General features: G+C 37.2%; 2 protein-coding genes and 1 non-coding gene across 5 annotated transcripts in view; 2 read left to right on the forward strand and 1 right to left on the reverse strand.

Annotated features, from left to right (window-relative positions):
• Xrcc4 (X-ray repair cross complementing 4) overlaps nucleotides 1–6,442 on the reverse strand; it is a 219,191-nt gene extending 212,749 nt beyond the window's left edge. The window contains exon 1 of one of the 3 annotated variants that reach the window (XM_055625807.1): nucleotides 6,332–6,442. The gene's annotated coding sequence lies outside the window, so the exon portion shown is untranslated. The other 2 variants (XM_055625805.1, XM_055625806.1) reach the window with 2 other exon arrangements.
• Nucleotides 6,443–6,533: 91 nt separating this feature from the next.
• Tmem167a (transmembrane protein 167A) overlaps nucleotides 6,534–26,050 on the forward strand; it is a 21,531-nt gene continuing 2,014 nt past the window's right edge. The window contains exons 1-3 of the mRNA XM_055625406.1: nucleotides 6,534–6,629; nucleotides 15,974–16,083; nucleotides 18,627–18,661. Coding sequence (XP_055481381.1) covers nucleotides 6,627–6,629; nucleotides 15,974–16,083; nucleotides 18,627–18,661 — 148 coding nt within the window. The 5' untranslated portion in view covers nucleotides 6,534–6,626. The remainder of the gene's footprint in view (nucleotides 6,630–15,973; nucleotides 16,084–18,626; nucleotides 18,662–26,050) is intronic.
• LOC129690268 (small nucleolar RNA U109) lies at nucleotides 16,577–16,711 on the forward strand. Its single transcript, XR_008722269.1, has one exon. It is a non-coding gene; the product is annotated as a small nucleolar RNA U109 (small nucleolar RNA).

A 26,050-nucleotide genomic window follows, 5' to 3' on the forward strand; every position in this document is an offset into this window, starting at 1 on the left:
TGTGTGTGTGTGTGTGTGTGTGTGTGTGTGTGTGTGTGTGTGTGTGTGTGTTTATAGTTTCCATAAGAGTTCTTTTTTTTTTTTTTTTTGAGACTTGGTATCATGGAGTCCTAGCTGTCCTCACAGTTGAATTTGCTATTGCCTGAGAATGAATATAAAGTGATCTGATCCCTCTGCCTCTACCTCCCAAGTTTGAATATCACAAGCATATGACACCACACCAAGTAATTTGTAGTGCTAGGGAAGGAACCCCATGAATGGTACTTGAGTACCTGGCAAACATTATATTGAATGAACTACATCTCTAACTTAAGAGCACATCATTCATATGGATTCAAACCCTAATTTGGGGGATGGGGAGAGAGTTTAGTAGATGAAGTGCTTGCCACACAAGCATGACAGAATCAGGCAGATTTCTGGAGCTCACAGCCAGCCTTGTTTAATTGGCAAACTTGTGTTTCTAATCAGAGATCTTGTCTCAAAAATAAAGATGTAGACAGCAGAATAACAGTAGAGGAGAAACACCCAAGGCTAACCTCGAGTATGCACATACATGCACACACGTGCATATGCATACACATCACACACAATACACAAAAAAACAACAAGCAAACAGAGAGAAACAAACACCTTAATTAGGGGTAGACAGGGAGGTTATTAGACCTACACTTAGAATTCCATATTCTGCTTGTATAGACTTTCATAGAAACATTACACAAGGACACAGACACACACATACACACAAGCCTATAGAGTCGTAGCTATTGTTAAAGTAAACTCCAGCACTTTACATCCCATAAAACAGATTGTATCATTGCTTTTTTTAATTCCATAGTTAAAATCACTAACAAATTCCTAAATATAAAGACAAATTCATTTAAAATTCAATACTCCACATGCCTGTCAGTCACTCATTATTTCACAGTAACAAAAATGATTTTAAGCTCAATAACGTTAAAAAGACATCTAGGAATCATATCAATTCTAAAAATATATTTGAATTGTTAACAGTTCAACTAGTTTTCAGTTTTCTCATTAAGACGTCATAAAATTAAGCTAATTGTATTTTAAAGAAAAATCGTTTTAGAGGGAGGGTGGGATTGGGAGGGAATGAAGGAGGGGGCTATGGCTGGGATACAAAGTAAATAACCTGTGATTAATATAAAAAAATTTTTAAAATGTAACAAAAAAAAGAAATATTGTTTTTTCAGACTTTTATTTGAAATTGGGATGGAATCTGTAAAGCATGTCATTCCAACTTTAGTAGTTAGAATTTAGTAATCACATATTAATAAGTTCAATTACATGTGACAACTCTGTATACTAGAAATAATCTGTGCCTCTTCATAATATATATTTTAACTAGTTTCTTTAATAAGTCATCCCTTTACTAAGACTACCCTCTCATTAATTATCAATACAAAATAACTGAGAATCAACCACAGAAACAAATGAGAGAATCAAAACTTCGCTTGAGATTCAGTTAGAGCAAATCAGCCATATTTTTGTTCCTCCCAACTTTGTACACAGAAATAGCCAGTGTTTTGCCCTGTGGCTACTTGGAGAAAATGAGTGGAATCCTCTTCAGAGATGCTGACTGATTAGGGCTGCAAGAGAGCCCATGCTTTGTTTCCTAAGGACACATTAGTATCAGCACCTCAGCCAAAGCCAGGGATCTAAGAGGAGCCTGCAGGTGGAACCACTTGGGTCCCACCCCAATTTGTACATCAGTAGCTTTATTGAGAGCTCAGAACAGTTGAGAATTGAGAAGCTTATCTTTAGTACTTTGTGTCTTTGATACATGGCCTCTCTCTTAGAAGACTAATACGTTGTTGGCTGGTGTGCAATTGATGTGATCTTGGTCTGAACAAATATCATTCACAGTTGCTTCTGAATAAACAAGACACTTTTTTAATTAGTTTACAAAGCATTTTGTATGCCCTTTTGGATGCTGATAAGGAGTAGTGCAGAAGCCAACGCTTAGGTCAGCTCGAGTTAGTTACAACACTGTATCATTGATAATACCATTTTGAACTTGAGCTTCTTTTTATTCTCTTAATAGTCATTTATGGCTTCTCTTCAAGTTGCTTGGACTGCAGATGTTCAAATTCTGCAGCTTTGCCAAGGTGTTGTACTTACAGATTAGAAGGAGATAAATTCATGTTTCTAACTAAGCAATTACATAAGTGGCCTCCTTGTCAAGGAAAGGGAATTCAGAATAAAAAATAACTATATAGAACCAGCTGTTAATTGTCTGTAAGTAGATACTTGCCCATACTATTTTGTTGGAATTTACTTTTATACCAAAGGAAAAAAATGTAATTGCAAAGGAAAAGTATAATGAGATTTTGAAGCCTTATCACATTTAAGTTTTCAAAAATAGAGACATACAGTTTTTATACAGAGGCAGATTTACACAACCACTATACATTATTTACTTTTGTGTGTAGTATGTGTGCTACATGAACACGAGTGTGCCCAGTACACACATGCCAAGGCCAGAGCAGATCTTGGGGTCTCTTCTCTATTGCTCTCTGCCTTATTGCCTGACATAAAGTCTTTCTCTAAAGCATAAGCTGATGTTTTGTGCAAGACTTGCTGCCAAAGAATACTTAGGATCTGCCTGCCTCTACACCACAATGCCTGGGTTATAGGGACACTCAACTATGCTCTGCTATTAATGTGGGTGCTGGATTTAAACTTGCATCTTTATGATTGCAGCCAAAATGCTCTTAGTAACTGAGCCATCTTCCAATCACTATATTCACTTTTGGGCAGGATGGATAGATTGTGTTTTTTGTTGTTGTTGTTTTGTTGGTCAGTCGGTTTGTTGAGTTTTGATCTGCATAGTTCAGAAGATCCTAGAACTGAAACTTTTGCAAAAGAGATTATGGCTTTACTACGATTTAGGTACAATGGTTCAGTTCAACTTGAAAATGTATCACCAACAGAACACAAAATAAAATCATTTACTTGGGCATTATAACTTCTTTTCCCTACAGTTGTTCACAATTTATTCAGGAATATGGTATCTGAAAGATAAGTATGTAATTACTCAACTAATTAAGAATTTAAGTATTCATGTGCTGTTATAACAGATTATGATATTTAAACCTCATAGAGTTGCTATTGGTTGACTAAACTGTTAAACATTGGTAGCCTACGATTCTTAAATTTTTCTGTACATGGTTCAATTGTAGATAGTAACAACTTGGGATATTGTATAGGGTTTTCTCCCCAATATTGATTCTCATTTCTCTTGTATCCCAATGTCACTCAGTCTCATTTGCCATTAGTAAGAAGGCATATAGTCACGCAGTTATGAGTGGTAGATTTGGGGTACACAATGTAAGTCATAGTCCTTTTCCACACTAGTGACTCTGATTAGATTTCAGTTCTGAGCATCATATTGTTCAATTAGAAAAGACTTTGTACAGGCTGAACTGATAGCATCTTATGGGAGAGCACCCTGACTCTATTAAAATTAAAATAGAAGAAAGGTATAGACAGTTAGAACTTAATAAATTCTATGTTACCAATACTGATACATTACAATAAACTTCAGATTCTACTTGAAATTCACATTTTTTTCCCATTAATGTACTTATTCTAAGATGTAATCTTCAGGGTAAGGAAATACATTTAAAATCCAACAACCTAACATAATTTTTAACACATATTTTATAAAGCAAGTCTGTGAAAACCAGTAATAATGCTAATTCTGTAATCAATGCAAAACAAAACAAAACAAAACAAAAAAACAAAAAGTGGTTAATATAAGAGAAATCCAAGCAAGAGAGAATCAGTACATGAAAGGTAGTAGAGACTGGAAGATTCCAGATAGGTTTTATTGACAGAGTGAAGCAGATTTGACAATAGACTTAGCTGAATATAAAAGAAATGTGAGAATGAAGAATTCCAAATTTTAATTTACAGAAATTGGCTGTACACTGTTGCAATCAAAGAGGATGAAAATATCTAACACAGGTTTTAGAGGAAAGGTGTTCATTTTGGGATTGTAGTGGTTTTGAATAGAAATGGCCCCCTTAGGCTAACGATTTGAATGTGTGGTCACCAGGGAATGGCATTATTAGGAAGTGTGACCTTGTTGAATGAAGTGTGTCACTGGGGGTGGTCTTTGAGGTTTCAAATGCTGAAGGCAGGCCCAGTGTCTCTCTCTCCCCACTGCCTGCCAATCCAGATGTAAAACTCTTGGTTCCTTCCCCATCATCATATCTACCTGCAAGAGCCTTGCCTTTCTTCATGACAACAATGGACTAAACCTTTGAACATGTAAGCCAGCCCCATTACTGAGGAAGATCAACATCTGGAGATCACTTTTGTGTCATTAAGAAGAGAATCTTGGTACAGTATGAGAGCAGAAGTTATTTTGGAGAAAACATATAAAACAACCAAACATTAAATACTGGGACAAAAAGAACTACATGGAAATATTACTGCTGAGGAAAGTAAGTAAATTAGGCTGAAATGGAAAAAGATTAATGGAATAATTTCTTAAGATCAAAGCAATAATAAAATAAAATTTGTCATTCAAACAAAATTTGCACGCCTTAATCTAGATATCACTGGAGAAAAAAAGTAGGAATCAAAACCAAAACAACCTAGCTTAAGTTTATGAATTTGGTTTAGAGTCAGAGAAAGCTACCAGAAGGGAGGGGGAAAAAGGATTTAAAATAGTGGTGATTATCATTCACTTACAAAAATTAAAATCAGGGGCTCTATTTGCCTAACAACTATACAGCTTCCCCACAGGTCTGTTAAATTAATTTTGCTAGTTTACATGAATACAATAAATATTATACACACATGTTTAGCTTTATCTTCTGACACTATGTATTTCTATAGATAACTCAATAATTGACAGATGTTATTGGCTACTACTCCGAAGTTGAGGTATATAAGAAACTATGGCCTAAATTGTTATAAATAGCACAAACCAATTACCATCTTTAACAACCTTAGCTTACTTTGCTCTTTAATAGAGACTGAAGCATAACCTCATACAGAGATAACAATGTTAACTGTCAAAAGGTAGCACTTAGCAATATTTACAAGAATAAATCAGTCATAATATCAACCAACACTTTTGCTACTATAAAAGACAAACTTATTGAGCTGCAAACTAAATTTTCTATAACTACATTTGGAACAATTAGGTTTTTTCAACTTGAAGAGTAAGGTATAACACAAAGTATTTTGAGATTTTCAATGAACTTTTTGACATGTGGAAGACATTCATGATCGCTTCCTATTGCCCTCTTCAATATTCCCATTAAAATACTCAAGGAGACACCCCACTTCTGCTGCAGTCTCTTGACATAACTAGAATACAGATCCTTAATTTGACTATTCGACCAACAAATATAGTAATGGGGATTTTAAACTGATTTTTAAAATGTAGTTATAATTTCAAACAAAATTATGGATGCCATGCAGTAATAAACATAATCACATATAGCACTAAGTAAAAATGCTATGTTGCCATATATAGTTGATTCTTACGATTCGGCTGAATAGAACTCATAAATCAACATATCACATAAGTTTATTTCATTCGTGTTCTCTATACATCTTCTAGGCCAATAAATTAAAGAACAGGTAACATTTTGAATAAAAAAAGAAAGCCATATTGCCTAAAGAAAAAAGCCAGTATTTAGATACACAGGGTTTCCATAATTTTGATACACATGGAAGCGTTGAGAAAAATATGACTTCAGAATCATTCCAAGAACTTATATAAAATTGAACACATCAAATTATATCTTACCCATATCTACAAAATTCATAAAGAAACTAGAGGTAAAATAGTCTCACCTAATGGTATTATACTAGCCAATTACTACCCTGAGCAATACGCCGTTCCTTTCCAGTAGCTACTACAGAGTTCTTTCCCTCTCTTCAGGGCCTAGGTCTAAGTTCCAGAAGCAGACTGTGCAAAAGGATGGGGGAGGGGGAAAGCTGGAAAGGCCAGTATTGGCGGGTGGAAGGGGATGGTGGGTCATCACACTGAACAAGTGTCCATCACACAGCATGTTTCCAATGAGCCTCTCACTACTAAAAAGAAAAAAAATACATGTGACAGAAATAGAGAATTTAGGGGGCCCAACAGGTGCACACCTTAGGAAACTGACATCCTCCTGGGTCCACAAACAAAATCCTCAGGCGTCACAAACAGGGCAAAAGCCTCGCACTGAGCAGCTTTAGAAGGATCAGAGAACTAGAGGAGGTTTATACGGGAAGAAACAAAGAAGAAAGCGCAAGAAAACAGCATTGCTTATAAAAAGAGGACGCAGCCACTTCCGGGCCCTACCTCTGAGTGACTCCACTTCCGGTCTCCTCAGAAAAAGAAAAAAATGCGGAACTCCAGCGGTAAATCCGTCTGCCCAATGAGGGAGTGCTCTGCTTCCGCGATTTGAGGGTCTTTGCTCAAGCCCCGCCTTTTCCGACCCTGGGAGCCTATCACGACGTCGACGTGGCGCGGCCTGGGCGGAGGCGCCGCCGCAGGCCCAACCGGGCGCCTGCAGGGCGCGGGAGCGCCGTGGGCGTGCATCCTCTTCCGCCCCGGCCCGGAAGGGTGATGTGGCTGCACCAGCACCGGCTCAGCTATGGTAAGAACCTGGGCTGCAGGGCCTCGGAGGAGCCTCCGGAGGATCCGCGGGCTCGCGCGGCGGCGGGGAGGGTGCGGGGCGCGGGAGCCCGGGCGCTAGCGAGGCTCTCCCGGGACCCGGGGGTGCACAGGCCGAGGGAGTCTTCCTGCTCATCCCGGAGCATCAGGCCGACAGCCCTAGAAGACCTGGGGAGGTGGACTCCACGCCAGGAGTCCGCCTTGCTGCCCTGTGTAGTAGAGTTGCGGTGGCATGGCCAACCGGTCGGTTACATAGGTCTGTGGACAGTCTCAAACGCTGGAGTCTCGTTTTCCTCCTTTTCTTTTCCCCTTTTTATGTGCTCCTGTCTCGCCCCACCCGCATCTTTGAATAGTGATTAATGGATTGTCGGTTTTCTTAACTCTAGACCTTACGACTTCCCATCTACCTGTTGAGTCAATGGAGAGATACCCACCACTCTTTCAGGTCTAACGATGCTCCTTTCCAAACGAATGTTTTTAATGATGTCAATTACCTGCAAAGGTGGACCTGTCTTATAGGACCTTAATGTGCTTTCTCATGGTGATCTCTGGCCTGGGAAGGCTTCACAGACCACTATCCTCAGTGGGAGTTTATGTTGTAATGGAGTGATTAATAATTTAGACCTCAAAAAAAAAAAAATAAACTTGAACTGTAAATCACAAACTAGCAACAGCAACAAAAGTTAAGGGCAAGGAACAGAAAGCCCCTGTGGCCAGGGAATAGATAAAAGTAGACATTACTGATAGATCGTTAAAAATTATGTGTGAAAGTTCTTATCAGTGTTGTAGGAAAGGCCACCCCTACCCCCGCACTACCACTTAGGTGAACTTAGAAGCCATTTGTAACCGTATTTCAAAGGAAAGCATGTTTGTGTTATCTCAAACTCCCCCACCTCCCACAACACTCCCACATTCCATAGTGAAAAAACACTGAGTTTGAGTTCCCAGAATTTCCTCAGGCATCTTCTACAGTATACAGCCTTTAAAGCTGTGGTCAAAAGCTCAACTAGTCCTTCCTGCTTTCTTGACAACTACTTATATTTAGGCATAAATTGGGGATTCCTTCCTAAACATGATTAACACCTTGTAAAGGAGGTAGTATTTATTGGCACATTTTTTTTTTCCTCTGGGTAAGGATTTCATTGTCCATTATAGGCTATTTTTCTACCTACTGCAAAATAATATATGCTTGGTCATAAGGATGCTGTTAATGAACTGTTACTAAACGTTGAAAATTAGTTTCTTATCTATTTACCTAGAAACTGAAGAATTACTTTGCTCATAGTGTTAGTATTTATATAAAAATGCCATGCACACAACCATTCTTAAACCAATGAAGTTTATTGAATGGAGATGGAGGGAGGAAGGGAGGGGTTACCCCAATAGAGAGAGGGAGAGAAAGCACCAGAGATAAGTCAATAATAAATATTAATAACCAACATTTTATTTTTCTTGATAGATAAGTACATTTATTTCATAGTAGGATTTGTTTTTTGCCCTTCATAATATCTTCTCAATCATTTTATCAAGGTATCATATGAAGAATTTATTTCTTTAAACTTCTAATCAAATATTAATTCTGCCTTTGGACTACATAGCTTCTGACGCTGCCAGAGATGTATGAACTCTGAACTGTAGCTTGACCTGTAACCAGAGTTGTGTAGTGGAAATTAAGTAGATAAGGTGCTCTTTGTGCACTTCTCAAACAGGGTCAGTTACAGCAATTACAACTGACAAGCAATGTTGATTTATCCAAATGATGAATTTATGTGTTAAGTAGTCTAAATGTGCGCTAGACCCTGGTCCTGTGTTATGTGTTCATTTAGTTTGGGTCAGTTGTATAGATCAGGTATGTTTGTATGCTCAGAATAATATTTATTTCCATTTCTGTCGTTCCTTTTTTTAAAAAGACAATAGTATATATGAATTTCTAAGTAAAATCTAATTGGAAAAGGCTGACCTGACCTAGATTTGCAAATGATAAAATGTTGATCCATTTTCCCACTGTAGTATAAATTTTATCATAATTAGGTTAAGGGTGTTGGTGTTGTGCTCTTCTCTACCCTGAAAAAAGAATAAACTACTTTAGTTTTAATGTAAAACAAAGAAGTACATATTAGTAAGTAAAAGTGTTACATGCTAGTGTTGTGAATTTCTGTCTTTGGTGTTTAACTCTTAATAAAGTGTAATTGTGTGAAGCTGGAGAAGTTAATATCAGTAAAAATTCATTTTAAATTTTCAAATGTAATGAACATTTTAAGATCTAAGACAGTGTTATTCACCAAGAACCTCTTACTCAGCAAGCAAAGTAAACATTTTGTTTTGCTGATACTAAAAATGAGTCTGCATATAGCCACAAGGACCCAGTACTAATGAAAATACCATGCTGGAGCCTGCCGGCAAAGTGGAATAGTACCTGAGTTGGGAATGAGGATTGAAATAAAGCAAGACATGAGGAATCAGCTCGAGAGGGCTGTCAGTAAAAACTGTAGCAGCCTAGTTTATTCTACAGGTCCTTTTTATAGTCAAAGCAAAACACATCAATACAAGGATGGTTTATGGAACAGTCAAACTTGTTTTCTTAGACCATCTCTCTGTATAGGAGAAATGGTCCAAGATCACACAAACAAAGAGCTTCGCAAAACATCCTGTTATTTTCAAGGTAGAGGCCAGGGTGAAAACATGTTTTTCGCTCAGTAACAAAGTAGTTTGCCAAACAAATAGCTAAAACAGCATCCTTTCTATTGATTAAGTCTTGGCAGTAACCAGTCATTTTATGTAAAGAGTACCTAGTATATTAATGTAGTTCCCTGTGCTTTCGTTTATTTATTTATTTATTTATTTACTTCTGTATTGTTTGGACCCAGTCCTCCTCCTCCATATTTCTAATGTTTAAATATGTTTTTTTTTAAAGATTTCTCATTTAAAAGTTCTGCTAACAAATGCCCAGACTGCTTTTATTTATAATTCTAGAACAAGCTCCCATATAGCAGTAGTAGTAACTCTAGAAATAATGCTGTGGCCCCTTCATTATTTCACTAAACTGTACAATACTTCAGAAAGATTATCGAGTAACTTCTCATCTGGCAACATTAACTCATGTCACTAACACATGAGTTGGAAGCTCTGGTTAGTTATGGTTGGTGATGTCTGCAATTGGTAGATACACTTAAAAAGCTTAAGAGAAAAATAATTTGGGAGCCACTAATACACTGTTTTAAAAGGAAGAGCCCAATTCTGAGTAATCTAAGGTCAAGGGAGGGGTTTCATGTCCCATAAGGGTAAGTGTTTCTTTTAGTTGTAATCAGTATTTTGTTCCAGTGGATACCACAGGCAGCCCTGACTAAAGAAGATGCCATTTGATGCTTCTTGATGAATAGGAAACAGATGTAGTAGAATGTACCCCATGAAAAAACAGTGTGTTCCCCCCTCCCAACACACACTCACTAATATGTTTCTAATCATATGTGACAAGAGTCTTTGCATCCAAGTTTTCATTTGGAAGATTATCTTGACAGGAAGAGGGACAATATAATCACAAGAACATGTAACAAATGAGAAGAGTAGGATCACAGCCACAAAAATAGTGACTTATCTGTCAAGATGTCAGACTGGAGTAGAAACCTTTAGAAATACAAGGTAGTAATAAATTTGTATTTGTTTAAGCCCCCAAATTTTTAGTAGTTTTAGGAGCATAGGAGCCATTTGGAGCCTAATATTTCTTTGGGGACATAAGTTCTGTATTCAGTATCTTCTACAACTCATCGAAGATAGGAGCTGTGTACATTTTGTCATGGAAGTTTTAGAAAATACAGATTTGTTCAACCTTTCTAGAGTGCAGATGAGGACTTATCAGGGTGTGATGTATAAGTTGCTTTTCCCCTAGAATCTTTAATCTTACTGATCTCTTCACCTCCAGTTCATGAAAGAGCATCGGCACCAGGGCAGGAATGGTTTCCTGTAGCTGTTGCACAGCGCGTGTGAGGGTGAAGTATAGAACAGTAGATACGATGCTTCCTCAAGCTGTTTCAAGAAGAAAAGTGAAACTCTTCTGTGGGAGATGTTGATTCTAAGTTCTTGCAGCAGCATCCCATTAAAATCAAAATCTCCACAAATGGTTATTTATGTGTGGGAAAATAGCCAGTCTCTTTATGTGCAAGAATAACAAATATATTGTTACTCTAAAGCAATGATTCTCAGCCTGTGGGTCTTGACCCCTTTGTGTTCATATGTCCCATATCCTGCATGTTAGCTAAGTCCATTACAATTCATAACAGTAGCAAAATTATACATATGAAGTAGCAGTGAAAATAGTTTTATGATTGGGGGCCAGCAAAACATGAGAAACTGTATTAAAGGGTCACAGCATTAGGAAAATTGAGACCCATTCCTCTAAGAATGAAAAGAGGGGTCAGCCCAGTGAAGGGTTTTGTATTTTTCTTTGATATCTCTCACTATTTAAATTACTTACATTACCCATGGATTTTAAACAGTGAGAAGACCAGAGTGAGTAATTAGCAAATTAGCACACAAGCGCACAGATTCTTGTGGCCCCATTATATTCAGGATGTCTTTTAATTACTACTTTTTATTCTGGAATAAGTCTCTAGTTTTCACCTATCAAGTTTACATACTCGGTTATACAGATCTTTTGAAAATGTGTAATTTGTATGTCTTAGGATGAGTTAGAACAACACACCCTGTTCAAAGTGTAAGCATATTGGGAGGTGATTAATATGTATACAATGTAGACACTACCTTGGGCCTTCACTGGCTAAGCAGTGAAGAAAACATAATTTCTTTTTTTGTCTTTTTGCTTATTTTTCCAAAATGCCTTTAACAAATTCACATTTGGTAGACTTCTCTTGGATAATTAACAAAAGAGTGTACACAGTGTTCTAATCTACATTGGTTTTTCTCAGTGATGCTATTAATAAATTTTGCATCTTTTTTTATCATGGTTTCTTTGTTTAGCTTCCATCTTTCCTTTCTCACATTTGTGTACGGATAAGTCACTTTTTTTTTTTTAACTAAAAAGTCACTTTTTTACTAAATAGGACATCTGTTTCCCTTAACCCAGAGACTACAGTTTGTATCAGTAGATAGTAGATGCTATGGGTTAGGAGAAATGTTGTAGGTGACAGAAATGTTAGAAAACACTCTTGACCACAGTCTAAGTACACCTGAAAAACTTTACCATTTAGTATTATTTGTTTAAAATACAGTTCTTAAACCCCAGAACCAGGTTGTATATATCATATATTTTGTACATATTAACAGCTTTCATTTGCAAATGATTGTACACACACAAAATGTGTGTGTATGCATTCCACAAATAGTCACCTTACTAGTAAGTGTTGTATTATCTTTTGTTATGAGAAACTTCAAATACAGGAAGATAAAAAGAGGGAAAGATGAGCCTTTGTATACTTAGCATTTCACAGACAACTCTACTTTCCCCTATACACACACAGTGAAAAATCATCTTGGGTGTTTTACCACTAAGCATGTTTTTAAAGGCATTCAGGGAAGAAAGGGAAACAGGTAATAAAATCCTTAATTTAGATCTCCTATTAAGAAGATAATAAACTTACATTGCAAAAGTAACCATTTTCCCAATACAGTCCTTTGCTTCATATAAGTCTGTTCCTTCCTAAAATTTCTTAAAACCTCTGCTGCCGTCATTTTGCTTTTCTACTATATTCTTGGCCCTTTTAAGTGAAGACATTTGTCAATTGAGTATTTGCTTTCTTTTTAAAACTGTTCCTTTTGAAAACTTGTCTTTGTCCCCAGGGTTCCAAGCTGTCTCTTGCAAGTGCTACAATATATTACTGTTTAGTTTTGAAAATATCCATTTTTTTTTCTAAGTGGAAGATAATTGCTATGTGTCATCTGTAAAACAAAGATAATAACAACTATGTTACATAGTAAGATAATAGGGTGAAAGAATAGGTGAAGGTCAGTCAATGATTGTTGTTGGTTTTAAACTCCTAATAATGAAAGATTTGTGCAACCTAACTTTTTAAATCCTTGATGTTTAACTTCATTTCCCAGAGTCTAGTCTAAATACACATTTTGGTTTTTGTCTAGAGGAAATACAAAAAGTATATTCATGTGCATGTTCAACTTGATCTGTGAAAGACAACCCTGTGGCCTTGTTTTCTATTTAGGATTCATCAATAATCACTTGCCTTCACAGATGCAAACTTAAAACCCAATTTAAGTAAAATCCATATTAAATATCACCTTTGCTATGTAAATGAAAAGGTTCTACCTAGGAAAGCAAGTATTACAAATGTTTTAAAAAACATTAATACTGTGGTGGTGCACTTGGAGGCAGAGGCAGCCAGATCTCCGTAAGTTCAAAGCTTGGTCTATACAGTGACTTATAAGGTAGTCAAAGCTATACAGGGAAACCCTGTCTTGCGTGGGGAAATTGTCTTTATCATTTTCAGAGTATAAAACTTATAAAACCCATTCACAGTCATCTTTATTCTATCACTTTTGCATCAGTGTTTACAAAACTTCTCTATGCTAACCTTGAGATCTTGCATCCTTGGCCCAACACATTACAATTCATGCATAAGCATTTTTGTCACTGATGACAATAGTAATTGGAGGTAAGGAAATGCCTCAGTTCATAGATTGCATACCAAACAAGCATGAGACCCTGAATTCAATCCTCTGTACCTACATTTTAAAAGTGAGCCTTTAACCCTGCAGCTCGGAAGGCAGAGCCAGGAGAGTCTGGGAAACTCGATGTCCAGCCAGTTTAGCTGAATCAGCAAGGCCTAAGTTTCTTAAGAAATCATGCCTTCAAAATGAAGGTGAAAAAAGACCCACAGAGTACACTAACCTGTGCCCATGGGGTCTCAGGGAAACTGAAGCACCAACCAAAGAGCATGCATGGGCTGGAACTAGACCCCTACACATATGTAGCAGCTATGCAGCTTGGTCTTTGTGTGGGTTCCCTAACAATGAGTAGAACCTGTCTCTGACTCTGTTGCCTGCCTTTGGATCCCTTTCGCCTAGCTGGGCTGCCTTGTCTGGCCTCAATGGAAGAGGGTACACTTAGTCCTACTGCGACTTACGAGCCAGGGTGGGTTGGTACTCATTGGGATCCTCCCCCTCTCTGAGAAGAAGGGAAGAGCCCTGTAGTAAGGCTGTAAAATGATTAAATAAATAAATGGAAGAAAAAAATAATGAGCCTGAGTGTTTAAAAAAAAAATGAAGGTGAAGAGTGGCAGAACCTCTGGCCTCCACACATTCATGCACGTGCAAAATACATAAGCATTCACACACACACACAGACATTGGTAAGTAATGTGCAGTCCTTACTCTTGTTTTTCCGTAATGTTGTATTTATAAAAATATATAGAAAGAATAATTTTAATAAGAACTTTTATCAGTCTGTCCTAATTCTAGGAAGTGGTCTTCTGTGTGTATTAAAGTGAATGTAACCTAGAACCTCTGCTCAGATGTAGCCTGTGGTAGCTCAGTAAGCAATTGGTTTCCCATAGTGAGGGGAACAAGGACTGTTTCTAACAGGAACTCAATGGCTGGCTCTTTGGCCTCCCCACCCCCCAAGGGAGGAGCAGTCCTGTTAGGCCACGGAGGAGGGCTTTGCAGCCAGTCCTGAAGATACCTGATAAAACAGGATCAGATGAATGGGGAGGAGGTCCCCCCTATTAGTGGAATTGGCAAGGGGCACGGTGGAGATGAGGGAGGGAGGGAGGGAGGGAGGGAGGGAGGGAGGGAGGGAAGGAGGGATTGGGAGGGAATGAGGGATCCGGACATGGCTGGGATACAGAGATAATAAAATGTAACTGATAAGAAAAAAATAAAATTCAAAAAAAAAATAAAGTGTTTGTTTGGGTTTTGTCTTCTAAGATTTTTTTCCTTGATCCTAATGTACATTTCTTTTTAAGCTTAGAAATCTGAAGTTTTTATCTAATTCTATGTTAATGGTCTTATTTTCTGTTTTGTCTTTCATTTGGTTAATAATGAAGTTCTGAAGCTTATTGATGTGTGTGTTGCTTATGTGTTCCCCTCATCTCTTAATTCCCTTAAAGTTTATAATGTTTTTTCCTACTACTTCTGAGGTTTTCATGTAAACCCCATTTACAAGTAGCAGTTTTTCCTTTGAAAAATAATTATGACATGTTCCTTCTAGTTTTTAAGAAATCAGGTGAGAGTGCTTCTGAATTTCCTAAGCAGATATTCTGTTGATTGCTGAGTGGAATTGATATATTTTCTGTGCCAACTTATAATGGAAGAGTTTTTATCATATACCATGATGTTGAGTGAAATGTGTCTTCTTTGAATTTGTACTGTGCATCAGACATGTCGCCAAGTATTAGAGATAGTCTGATAGTGTGGTGTTTGTGCTTTGTCAATTGCTGTGGGAGACACAGAGATGAGGTTCCTACGGGAAAGCATGGGTGTGCACCTACAGTCTCAGCACTTGAAAGGCAAATGCAGAAGGATCTCTAGTTCAGGAGTAGTCTAGGTGGTTTAAAAACAAAACATGTCTGAAATACAGAGGGGGTCAGGTGGATTCCAGGAGACTCTGACAGAGCTGAGCTGAGAATTAGAGAGTGGGCTCAGCAGTTAAGAGCACTTGTTGGTCTTGAAGAAAACGTGAATACTGAATAGAATGAGCCAAACTTCAGGTTATTTAAACTTGATGCCTACGAGTCCCTGTTGGCCTATTTAAATATGTAATTCTAGGGATTCCTATTTTAACATTTAGAATAGAGCAAACTGTTGCATAGTGAATAACAGTGAAAAGAAAAAGCAGGTGCTTTTCTTTCACCGTTGTCTAATAATCTTAGCTGTCAGAACTTGGAACATGATCTCATCATTTTAAAACATGCTTATCCCAGGCAGTAAGTTCGCTTGAAAGAAACTTTAGTCAGTATTTAATCTTTCTCCCTGGCTCTGCCCAGTTTTGTAAATACCAAGTGGAGACTAAGAAGCCAGTAATTCCACTGGGGTCACAGGGCCAGCCCCTGGCAGTGTATGGAGACTACACTGTTTTCTGTCTAGGACTGTGCACACCTTTAAAATCTGCTAATTGTAGACTGAGTCCACATTGCTCAGATGTTGTTTTTGAATGTATATATTCTAATTTGTGTATTTATATTTTCTGCTGTATCCTTCATTCTTGAATGGAAGAAAGTGTACCTTTGGAGACTTTGTGATGCTGGTTTGCATGTTGTACAACATCCTGTTGGCCTGTAATGTGGAATTGTCTGGCTTTTTTTGCATAGGAAATTTTTCTTGTGATATTAATTTGTTTTGTTTTGTTTTTTTTTCTCTCCATAGTCTGCCATTTTCAATTTTCAGAGTCTGTTGACTGTAATCTTGCTGCTTATATGTACGTGTGCTTATATCCGATCCTTGGCACCCAGCCTCCTGGACAGAAATAAAACTGGGTATGTTACTAATGATAATCAGTCAGGTCAGCATTCACCAGCATCGAATGTAATTTACTATGGAAGTCAATAAACGGTTTAATTCTATTATAACTTAGTTTTCAGTAACTTTTTACATTTTCTTTATGTTTTAAAGCTCTAAAATATATTTGCATTATCTTAATGCTCTGGTATGACTGAAATTTCACCTACTGAGTAAAAGGAGATGAAGAGTTTCTCTGACTACAGGTGAAACATGTTAATTCTCCATCAGCTGTTCAAACAGTGCACTGTTAACCTTGTAGACAAGGTTATCCCCATCTTATCTTCTCTGGGCTTCTAGTGTACATGATTTTTTTTTCCATTTTATTCTCGTTGATCAGTTATTTGTAATACAGTATTAAGATCTAATAAGGCAGGAGTTTATCATTAAGAGAATAATCACTATTAAAATTACAGTTGCATTTTTTTCACTTTTCTAGTGCGATCATGAAATTTTTCATTGACAGGAAAGTTGCATGTGGACATGTCTGCCCCTCCTTTCTTTGGGAGTAGGAATGTGTCCATAGCATGCTACATTACCTGCGGAGTTTTCAGGGCTACCAACCTTACAGTACAGGTTGGATAGTAGTATAATTCTCCTACATTAAAGGCCCTCAAGGTCTCTCCTGCTTTTATATTTCCAAATATAAGCTAATGCAGTCATCCATGTGATTAGAAACAATTTTATTTGATTATAGATAAGAGCTACTTCTCTATTAAGGTAACTTTTAGATTTTCTTTCCTTAACATCTCTGAGACTTAAATAAGTTTATTATTGTATGTACAGGCTTAGGTGGAGATCCCTAGATATTTCGTGTGAGGCATTTTTGATGGCATCACTATTTAAAAAAAAACATCCAGTTTTCATCTGATTCAAATAATGGAGCATGGGCATCACTGAAAAATTGCTTCTTCCCTTTTTCCTAGTTTCCTAAGCTAAGAGTCCCTTCACCAGATGCATATACACTCAGGCCATAGAAATTAAGCACCAAACTGTGTGGTTTTTAGCAACTCACATTGTTCCTTTTTAAAAAGATAACTAGCATGCTAGATGTCACAGATGTGTGTCTTCAGAAGTTCATTCAAACAATTCATGATACCTGACGGTCCTGAACTAAGTCCAGGTTAGAATTCAAAGACAACTTGTTATTTCACCCAGGAAGACCAGGAAATCCTAATCTTGGGACTGTTCAGTCCTGAGTTTCCCATGGCAGAGCTTCAGATGTCTTGCTGTGTGTCCTTCAGCTCACTCATCCTGAATAGCTTTACATCATTAGTGTTTATTAAGACCCCTAAGTGCCTAGACTCGAACATGCATGGCTCTGCTGGGTAACTTCAGCTTTCGACTCTGGTGAAGAGTAAGCAAATTCTGAGACACCTGACATTTCTTATCTCATCATTCATTTATTCCTCAGAAAGTCCTCTGACCATCGATGCTGTTACTAAGCAGATAAAGAGCCTCCTCACACCACACAACAATAAGTAGGCTGAGTTAAACATAATAATCTGGCCTTATTAGTGACATAGATTACTTTTAGAATTGGATTAGCTTTTTCTTCACATATAGTGATTCATTTGCAATCTATTTCTTTGAAGGAAAAAAGTACATAAATATCCCTGAAATTTAATTTCTGTAAGTTTATTAAGCCAGTCCTAATATAAGTAAGGTTGATTTTTGTTGTAATTAGTACTCTATGTTAAAACATAATTATAAAAATATATAAGCATAGTTACAAATACATATAATATTTCAAACCACCAAAATAGTATCTATGCTGAGATTTTTTTTTTAATTTTTCTGTCCATGGCTCATTTGATTTTTGCCAAAGCTTTTGCATTCCAAATAAATATGTCCATTTATGTGTATGTATTTAATTTATAATTTTTTATTCATGGAATTAAAAAGAACATGTTCATTTTAATTGTTATTCTTAGAATATGTGTCATATTTAGGAAACTCATACACTTAGCTTCTCTTAAACTAATAATTTTCATTATGTTAAAACTGTAGATACACATTTATTTATATTTTTTTGTTGAGTAGCACAGGTTAAGTCTGCCCCAAGAGTGCACAATTATAGATTAATTAAACACAGCTATATTCTGTAAGAAATAAATCTTCTATTATATTACAAAACTCATCTAAAAACTATCTCATTTATTGTTTTCTAAAAATTAATACGTAAGTTGATATGTTAACATTTCCGGTTTTGAGAGTGTCAAGGAACTTGAAGTTAAATCATTTACTTATATAAACTTTAGCCACTCTTGCATTAAGTTACCCTAATTCTAATTGATACACATATTCCAGTTACTGGAAACTTCTGTTTAGAAATGGTTCATAATGTGTCCTGGCCTATTTTCACAAGTGGAGGCTCAGTGTCTGACAAGTAGATCTCAGATGTGCAACAAAGACCACAGTTTGAAATCTAGTAGAATTCATGTGCTCTGGGATGTTAATGGTAATAATTGACTTTCTCAGTAATCAGTAATTGATTTTGTTCTTTTCTTATGCTGTGCAGACTATTGGGAATATTTTGGAAGTGTGCTCGAATTGGTAAGTGTCTAATCCCCGTCCATTTCTTAAACTATAAACTATTGGCTACTTTATGTTATACTCATGGCAGTCAAATGTCTTGTTTTCCACGTGTAGGAGTCTATTGTCCAAGAGTTTACAGAATTCTACCAGTTGTTTTCTTTCTGCTACTTAAACTATATGTAATGGGGGACTTCATAATATTTTATTAACAGAGAGATGGAAAAAAGAAAAATGATTGAAATCAGGTATCAGATCCCATGTATTTCTGGACCTGTGGCAAATTTAGACAGTATCTATAGTATATGTTTATACCATGCTCTTCTGGATCATGTGTGCTATTTTGTTAATTTATAAGTCAGGATTTTAAATATTTGCTAGGTTTGTAAATTTTTAATTTTGCATAAGGATGAGGTGCACATGCCACAATGTACATGTGAAATTAAGAGCACAGGTTGTAATACTTACTCTTTTTCTTCCAACAAGTGGGTTCCAGAGAGGAAACTTGGACCTGGTGACCTCCTTACCCACTGAGTCATCTCCCAGCCCTCATGTATACTGTTTTAATGACGAAGGATGTGCTTCATATCTATTAGAACTACGAAGATTATTTGCATTTTAAGTATGATTCTGGTATAGCAGGGCAAACTCTTATTCTATCCTCACATTTGACACTCTTCACATAAGTTCAGAGTGATTGGTGATTACATGAACTACAATTCAAAAGTACTAGTATTTTTTAATGATAGTTTATATCTTTTTAACATGTCTAATTAAAAAATACTTTGTAGCATTTTTACTTATACTGAAAGTGAAATTTGTTGTCCTCTTTAGAATTATTTGTATGACATGCACATAAATATCTTTTAATATTTTTACTAGCCTTGAATTTCTGCGAAACTACTTTACTCTGTTAAAATACAGTTAACATTCAAAATGTAAAAAAATATCTGCCTTTTTAGCTAGTCTATCAACAACCCACATGTACAAACCCACACATTTGCTCAACTGTGTTCATAGCAAATTTGCTTGTTTTTAAGAGCTTACTGGTATCCCATTGTATAAATGTACCACAATTTCTGTATCCATTCTTCAGTTGAGGGACATCTAGGTTATTTCCAGATTCTGGCTGTAATGAATAAAGCTGTTAAAAGCATGGTTGAGCAAATGTTCTTGTTGTATACTTGAGCATCTTTTGCATATATGCCCAGGAGTGGTATAACTGGATCTCGAGGTAGCACTATTCCCAATTTTCTGGGAAAGCACCAGAATGATTTCCAAAGTAGTTGTACAAGTTTACATTCCCACCAGTAACGGAAGAGGATTCCCCTTTCTCCAGATTCTCTCCAGCATATATGATTCCTTGAGTTTTTTATCTTAGCTCTTTTGATGAATCTCAGGATCGTTTTGATTTGCATTTCCCTGATGACTAAGGGCGTTGAGTATTTTTTTAAGTCTTTCTCTGACTTTTGATATTCCTCTGTTGAGAATTCTCTGTTTAGTTCTGTGCTCCACTTTTTAATTGCATTATTTAGTTTGCTAGTGTTCAATTACTTGAGTTTCTATATATTCTGCATATTAGCCCTCTGTCCGACATAGGTGTTGTTGAAGATCTTTTCCCAGTTTGTAGGCTGTCATTTTGTTCTGTTGACAGTGACCTTTGCTTTACAGAAGCTTTTCAGTTTCATGAGGTCCCATTGTTTGATTGTTGTTGTTCTGTTCAGGAAGTTGTGTCCTGTGCAAATGCATTCAAGGCTCTTCCCCACTTTTTCTTCTAACAGGTTTAGTGTGTCTGTTTTTATGTTGAGGTCTTTAATTCACTTCCAGTTTAGTTTTGTGCAGAGTCATAAGTATGGCTCTATTTGCATCTTTCTACATGTAAACATCCAGTTAGACCAGCACCAGTTGTCGTAGATGCTGTCTTTTTTTTTCCTTTGTATAGTTTTGACTTCTTTGTAATTAATCAGTTGTCCATAGGTGTATGAATTTATTTCTGGGTCTTCAATTCAATTCTGTTGATCCACTAGTCTGTTTCTATGCCAGTGTTTATACAGTTTTTAGTATTTTTATTCTATAGTACAGCTTGAGATAGGAGATGGAGATACGTCCCAAAGATCTTTTATTGTACAGGATTGTTTTAGCAATTCTGGGGGGATTTTGTTATTCCATATGAAGTTGAGAATTGTTCTTTCAAGGTCTGTAAAGAATTATGTTGGTATTTTGATGGGAATTGCATTGAATATGTAGATTACTTTTGGTAAAATGACCATTTTTACTATGTTAATTCTGCCAGGCCATGAGCATGGGAGATCTTTCCATCTTTTGATATCTTCTTCAGTTTCTTTCTTCAGAGACTTAACGTTTTTTTCCATATACTTCTTTCACTTGCTTGGTTATCTTTACACCAACGTACTCTATGTTATGTGTGGCCATTGTGAAGGGTGTTGTTTCCCTGAATTCTTTCTCAGCACATTTGTCTTTTGAATATAGAAGGACTGCTGATTCTTTTGAATTAACTTTGTATCCAGCCACTTTTTGAAGGTGTTTATGAGTTGTAGGAGTTCTCTGGTAGAATCTTTGGAGTCACTCATATATATATCATCTGCGAATAGTGATATTTTGACTTCTTCCTTTTTGATTTCTATCCCCTTGATCTTCTTTATTTGTCTTGATCTAGCTAGGACTTTCAATACTATGTTAAGAAGATAAAAAGAGATAGGCAGCCTTGCCTTGTCCCTGATTTCAGTGGGATTGATTCAAGTTTCTCTCATTTTAGTTTAATGTTGGCTATATGCTTGCTACATATTGCCTTTACTATGTTAAGGTATGTGCCTTGTTTCCCTTATCTCTTTAAGACTTTAAACATGAATGGGTGTTGAATTTTGTCAAATGCTTTTTCGCATCTAAGGAGATGACCATGTTTTTCTCCTTCAGTTTGGTTATGTGGTGGATTATATTGGGATGTCCATATATTGAACCACCTCTACATGCAATGGAATGAAGCCTACTTGGTCATGGTGGATGGTAGCTTTTATGTGTTCTTGGTTTCAGTTTGCAAGTATTTTATTGAGTATTTTGCATCAATGTTCATCAGAGAGTTTGATGTGATATTGTCTTTCTTTGTTGAGTCTTTCTGCGGTTTAGGTATCAAGATGAATGTGGCCTCATGGAATGAGTTTGGTAATGTCCCTGCTGTTTCTATTTTGTGGAATAGTTTAGAGAGTATTGGAGTTACCTTTTCTTTGACAGACTGGTAGAATTCTGCACTGAAACCATATGACCCTGAGCTGTTTTTGGATGGGAGACTTTTGATGACTGCTTCTGTTTCCTTAGTGGATATAGGACTATTTAATTTATTTACCTGAACTTGATTCAACTTTGGTAACTGGGATCTATCAAGAAAATTGTCCATTTCATTTAGATTTTCAAATTTTGTAGTGTGTAAGCTTTGAAGTAAGACCTAATGATTCTTTGGATGGCCTAACTGTCTGTCCTTTTATTCCTCATTTCATTTCTGATTTTGTTGATTTGGATAGGGTCTCTCTGCCTTTTAGTTAGTTTGGCCAAAGGATTATCCATCTTGTTGATTTTTCTCAAAGAACCAGCTGTTGGATTTTGTTGGTCCTTTAAATTGTTTTCTTTGTTTCTGATTTATTTATTTCAGCCTTGCATTTCATTATTTCCAGTCATATACTCCTCTTGGCTGTGTCTGCTTTTTTCTTTTTTTTTTTTTTAAACCTTTCAGGTATGTCAGTAAGTTGCTTATATGAGATGTCTCCAAGATCTTTTTGAAGGCTCTTACTGCTATGAACTTTCCTCTTAGCCCTGCTTTCATTGTGTCCCATAAGCTTGGGTATGTTGTGCCTTCATTTTTGTTGAATTCTAAGAAGACTTTAATTTCTTTCTTAACTTCTTTCCTGACCCAGCTGTCCTTAAGGAGAGAGTTGTTCAGTTTCCTTGCCTGTGTAAGCTTTTTGCTATTTCTGTTATGGTCTAGTTTTTGGCCATAATGATCTGATATGATACAAGGTATTATTTCGATGTTCTTGTATTTGTTGAGGCTTGCTTTGTACCTGACTATATGGTCAGTTTTGGAGACGGTTCCATGAGGTGCTAAAAAGAAGGTATATTCTTTTGTGTTTGGGTGAAAAGTTCTGTAGACATCTATTAGGTGTATTTGATTTAAGACATCTGTAAGTGTCTTTATTTCTCTATTTAGCTTCTGTCTTCATGATATGTCCCTAGGTGAAAGTATGGTTTTGAAGTCTCCCACTATTAATGTGTTGGGAATATGTGATTTCTGCTTTAACAATGTATCTTTTACAAATTCAAGATCTCTTGTATTTGGGACATACATGTTCAATATTGTGATGTCCTCATGGTGGATTTTTCCTTTGATGAGAATGAAGTTCCTCCCTGTCTCTTTCGATTAATTTTGGTTAAAAGTCTATTTTATTAGATACTAGGATAGCGACTGCAGCTTGCTTCTTGGGTCAGTTTGCTTGGACAACCTTTTTCCAGCCCTTTACTCTGAGGTAGTATCTATCTTTGTTGCAGAGGTGGTGTTGTTTTTTGAATGCAGCAGAATAGTGGATCCTGTTTCCACAACCATTCTATTAGCCTGAAGGGAATCTATTGATGTTGATAGATATTAGTGACCACTGATTGTTATTTCCTTTTATTGTGGAGTTGGTAGTGATTATGTGTTTGTGTGCTTGTTTTCTTTTTGTCATCAAGTTATTTTTGTCCTATGCTTTCTTGGGTACAGTTGATCTCATTGAGTTGGAGTTTTCCTTCTAGTATCTTCTGTAGGGCTGGGTTGTATATTGTTTAAGTTTAGTTTTTTCATGGAATATTTTGTTTTCTCCATCTATGTTGATTGAAAGCTTTGCTGGATATAGTAGTCTGGGTTGGCATCAGTGCTCTCTTAGAGTCTGCATGACATCTGCCCAGGCCCTTCTTGGCTTTTATACCCTTTGTTGAGAAGTCTGGTGTGATTCTGATAGGTGCCCTTATCTGTTACTTGGTCTTTTTCCCTTGCTGCTTTTAATATTTTTGTTGTTGTTGTTGTTGTTCTATAGATTTTGTGTTTTGATTATTATGTGGCAGGAGGAATTTCTCTTCTGGTCTAGTTTATTTAGTGGTCTATAGACCTCTTCTATGTTTAAGGGCATCTCTTTCTTAAGATTGGGAAATTTTTCTTTTACGATTTTCTTAAAAATATTTTCTGGACCTTGGAGCCTGGAATCTTCTTTTTCGTCTATTCCTATTATTCTTACGTTTCATCTTTTCACGGTGTCCTTGATTTCTTGGATGTTTTGTGTTGGGAACATTTCTATTTTTATGGGTTTTTTTGTTTGTTTGAGAAATGTATCGATTTCTGCAGTTGTAGCTCTGTAATTCCTGATCTCTTCTTTAAGTTTTCCATCTCTGGAATTTTCTCAGTTTGTGTTTTCTGTATAGATTCTGGTTCTATTTTTATGTCTTGAGTGATTTTTTTCATTTCCTTCACCTATTTGATTGTGGATTCCTGTCTGTCCGTGATGGCCTCTATTTGTTTGTTTCCTTTTTATGTACCTCTAATAACTACATAATCATAGATTTAAGGTCATTTTACTGTGTTTCAGCTACATTAGAATATTGATTTTGAGGTATTCTGGTGAGGCCATGATGTCTGGCTTCTAGCCAGAAATCCATAGCCTTGTTTGTCTGTCCCTGGAGCCTGTACTATAAACTGGGTCTACCTGTCCCTGGACTGGGTCTACCTGTCCCTGGAGTCTGGAGCAGTATCCAGGAAGATGAGAGTGGTTCAGGGGCTCAAGAATGGGTGCTAATGATTCGTGTGCAGGTAAGGAATGGAGGTCGCTGGTACAGTTGTCTTGAGAGTCATGGCGTGGAACTGGGATAAGTGCCTTGAAGGGCAGGGCAAGTGCGGGTGGGCAGGAGTGAGTGGGCAGTTGCCATGGAGGGTGGGGTGCAAGAGCAGATTTGGGTGTGGGTGCAGCATGCATGGGCAGGTTCCCAGATGGGCTGGGCATGGGTGGCATTCTCTCCGGGTTTCTCAGAAGGTAGCTGGGCTACATGCCAGACTCCATGACTCCAATACTCAGACTCGCCTGGCTTTGCCATCCTGGATCCATGATCTGTGTGCTTTCGCTTTCACGTTTGCCTGGTCTCCAGGGGCTGACTAGCAGAACCAGAACCGTGGCTTGAATGCCAGGAACACTACCCAGGGGCAGGAAGTATCCAATGTCTAGCTGCTAGAGAGGAGGGTCCCTAACCTGAAGCTCCCTACATTCTGAGGTCTGTGGGTAGTGCTGGGGTCCACGGTTCTGAGTCTCCGATCAGGGAAATAGCCTTGGGGCCCAGGATCTGATAGGCACCAAATGTCCCAGGAAACCTGAAGATGCCCTCAGGGGAACAGGAGAGATCCAGTGTCTGACTGCTAGAGCAGAGGGTCCTTGCACCTGGGGTTTTCCACTGGCTGGGGTGTGAAGAAAATGTCTGGAGTTCACAGTTTGTTATTCCCCGATCCGAGACACAGCCTTGGGGGTTTGGATCCTTTCGGGCCTCAAACTCAGGGAATGTCTCCTCTAGTCCTGGAAGGTCGATGCTCTGGATCCAGCTGCCACACTCAGCCAGCTTCAGAGTGTCAGACTCTCTGCTCCTCAGGTACCATGCACACTGGCCACTGCTGTCTTGGAACTCTCCGTGTGTTCTGATTTTAAATGATCTTTTTATTTTCAGTTGAAATGCTGTTACTCGAAAACCTTTTCCATGTAGTAGATGCTCCCTTAATAGACAACATTCTATTAAATGTTTGTTGAGATTACAGGAGGAGGGGGAAGGGGGCAAAGGTAATAAAAATAAAACATCTATTTTGTTTTAGCATGGCTTTACTTAGAACTTCTGTTGTTGGTTTTGTTCTTTATTTCTTTTTTGGTTTAGATTTGAAGACAGGTCTCAGTACTATGACCCACATTGATAGGGTGATGGGATTACAGGCAAAAACAAAAAAAAACATGCCTTGGTAAATATCTGCTTCTTTAATATTATGTGATAATTTCTGTGATTTGTGGCATTGACCAGACAGATAAATATATAAATAGAGTAATGTATCAGTGTGGACTCAGTGAAGAGGTAACAGTGAGAATAACCTTGAGAATTTTAGTTAATGAGGGAAGACAAGGTCACTTACAAATGATAGGTAAGTAAACATCTAAGGTAAAATAAGGATAAGCTTAGTTTTAGGGAAGTGAAATTTAGTCAGCCTGGAAAAACCTAAGTGAGGCTAGTCAAAGCCATGGCTCTTAGGCTTACAAAGGACCCAGATGTACTCAGCTGTTAATGTGTGCATACTCCTTCCTTCCTTCCTTCCTTCCTTCCTTCCTTCCTTCCTTCCTTCCTTCC

Source organism: Psammomys obesus, unplaced genomic scaffold, assembly GCF_907164565.1.
Source record: "Psammomys obesus unplaced genomic scaffold, mPsaObe1.curated_primary_1811, whole genome shotgun sequence".
NCBI lineage: Eukaryota > Metazoa > Chordata > Mammalia > Rodentia > Muridae > Psammomys > Psammomys obesus.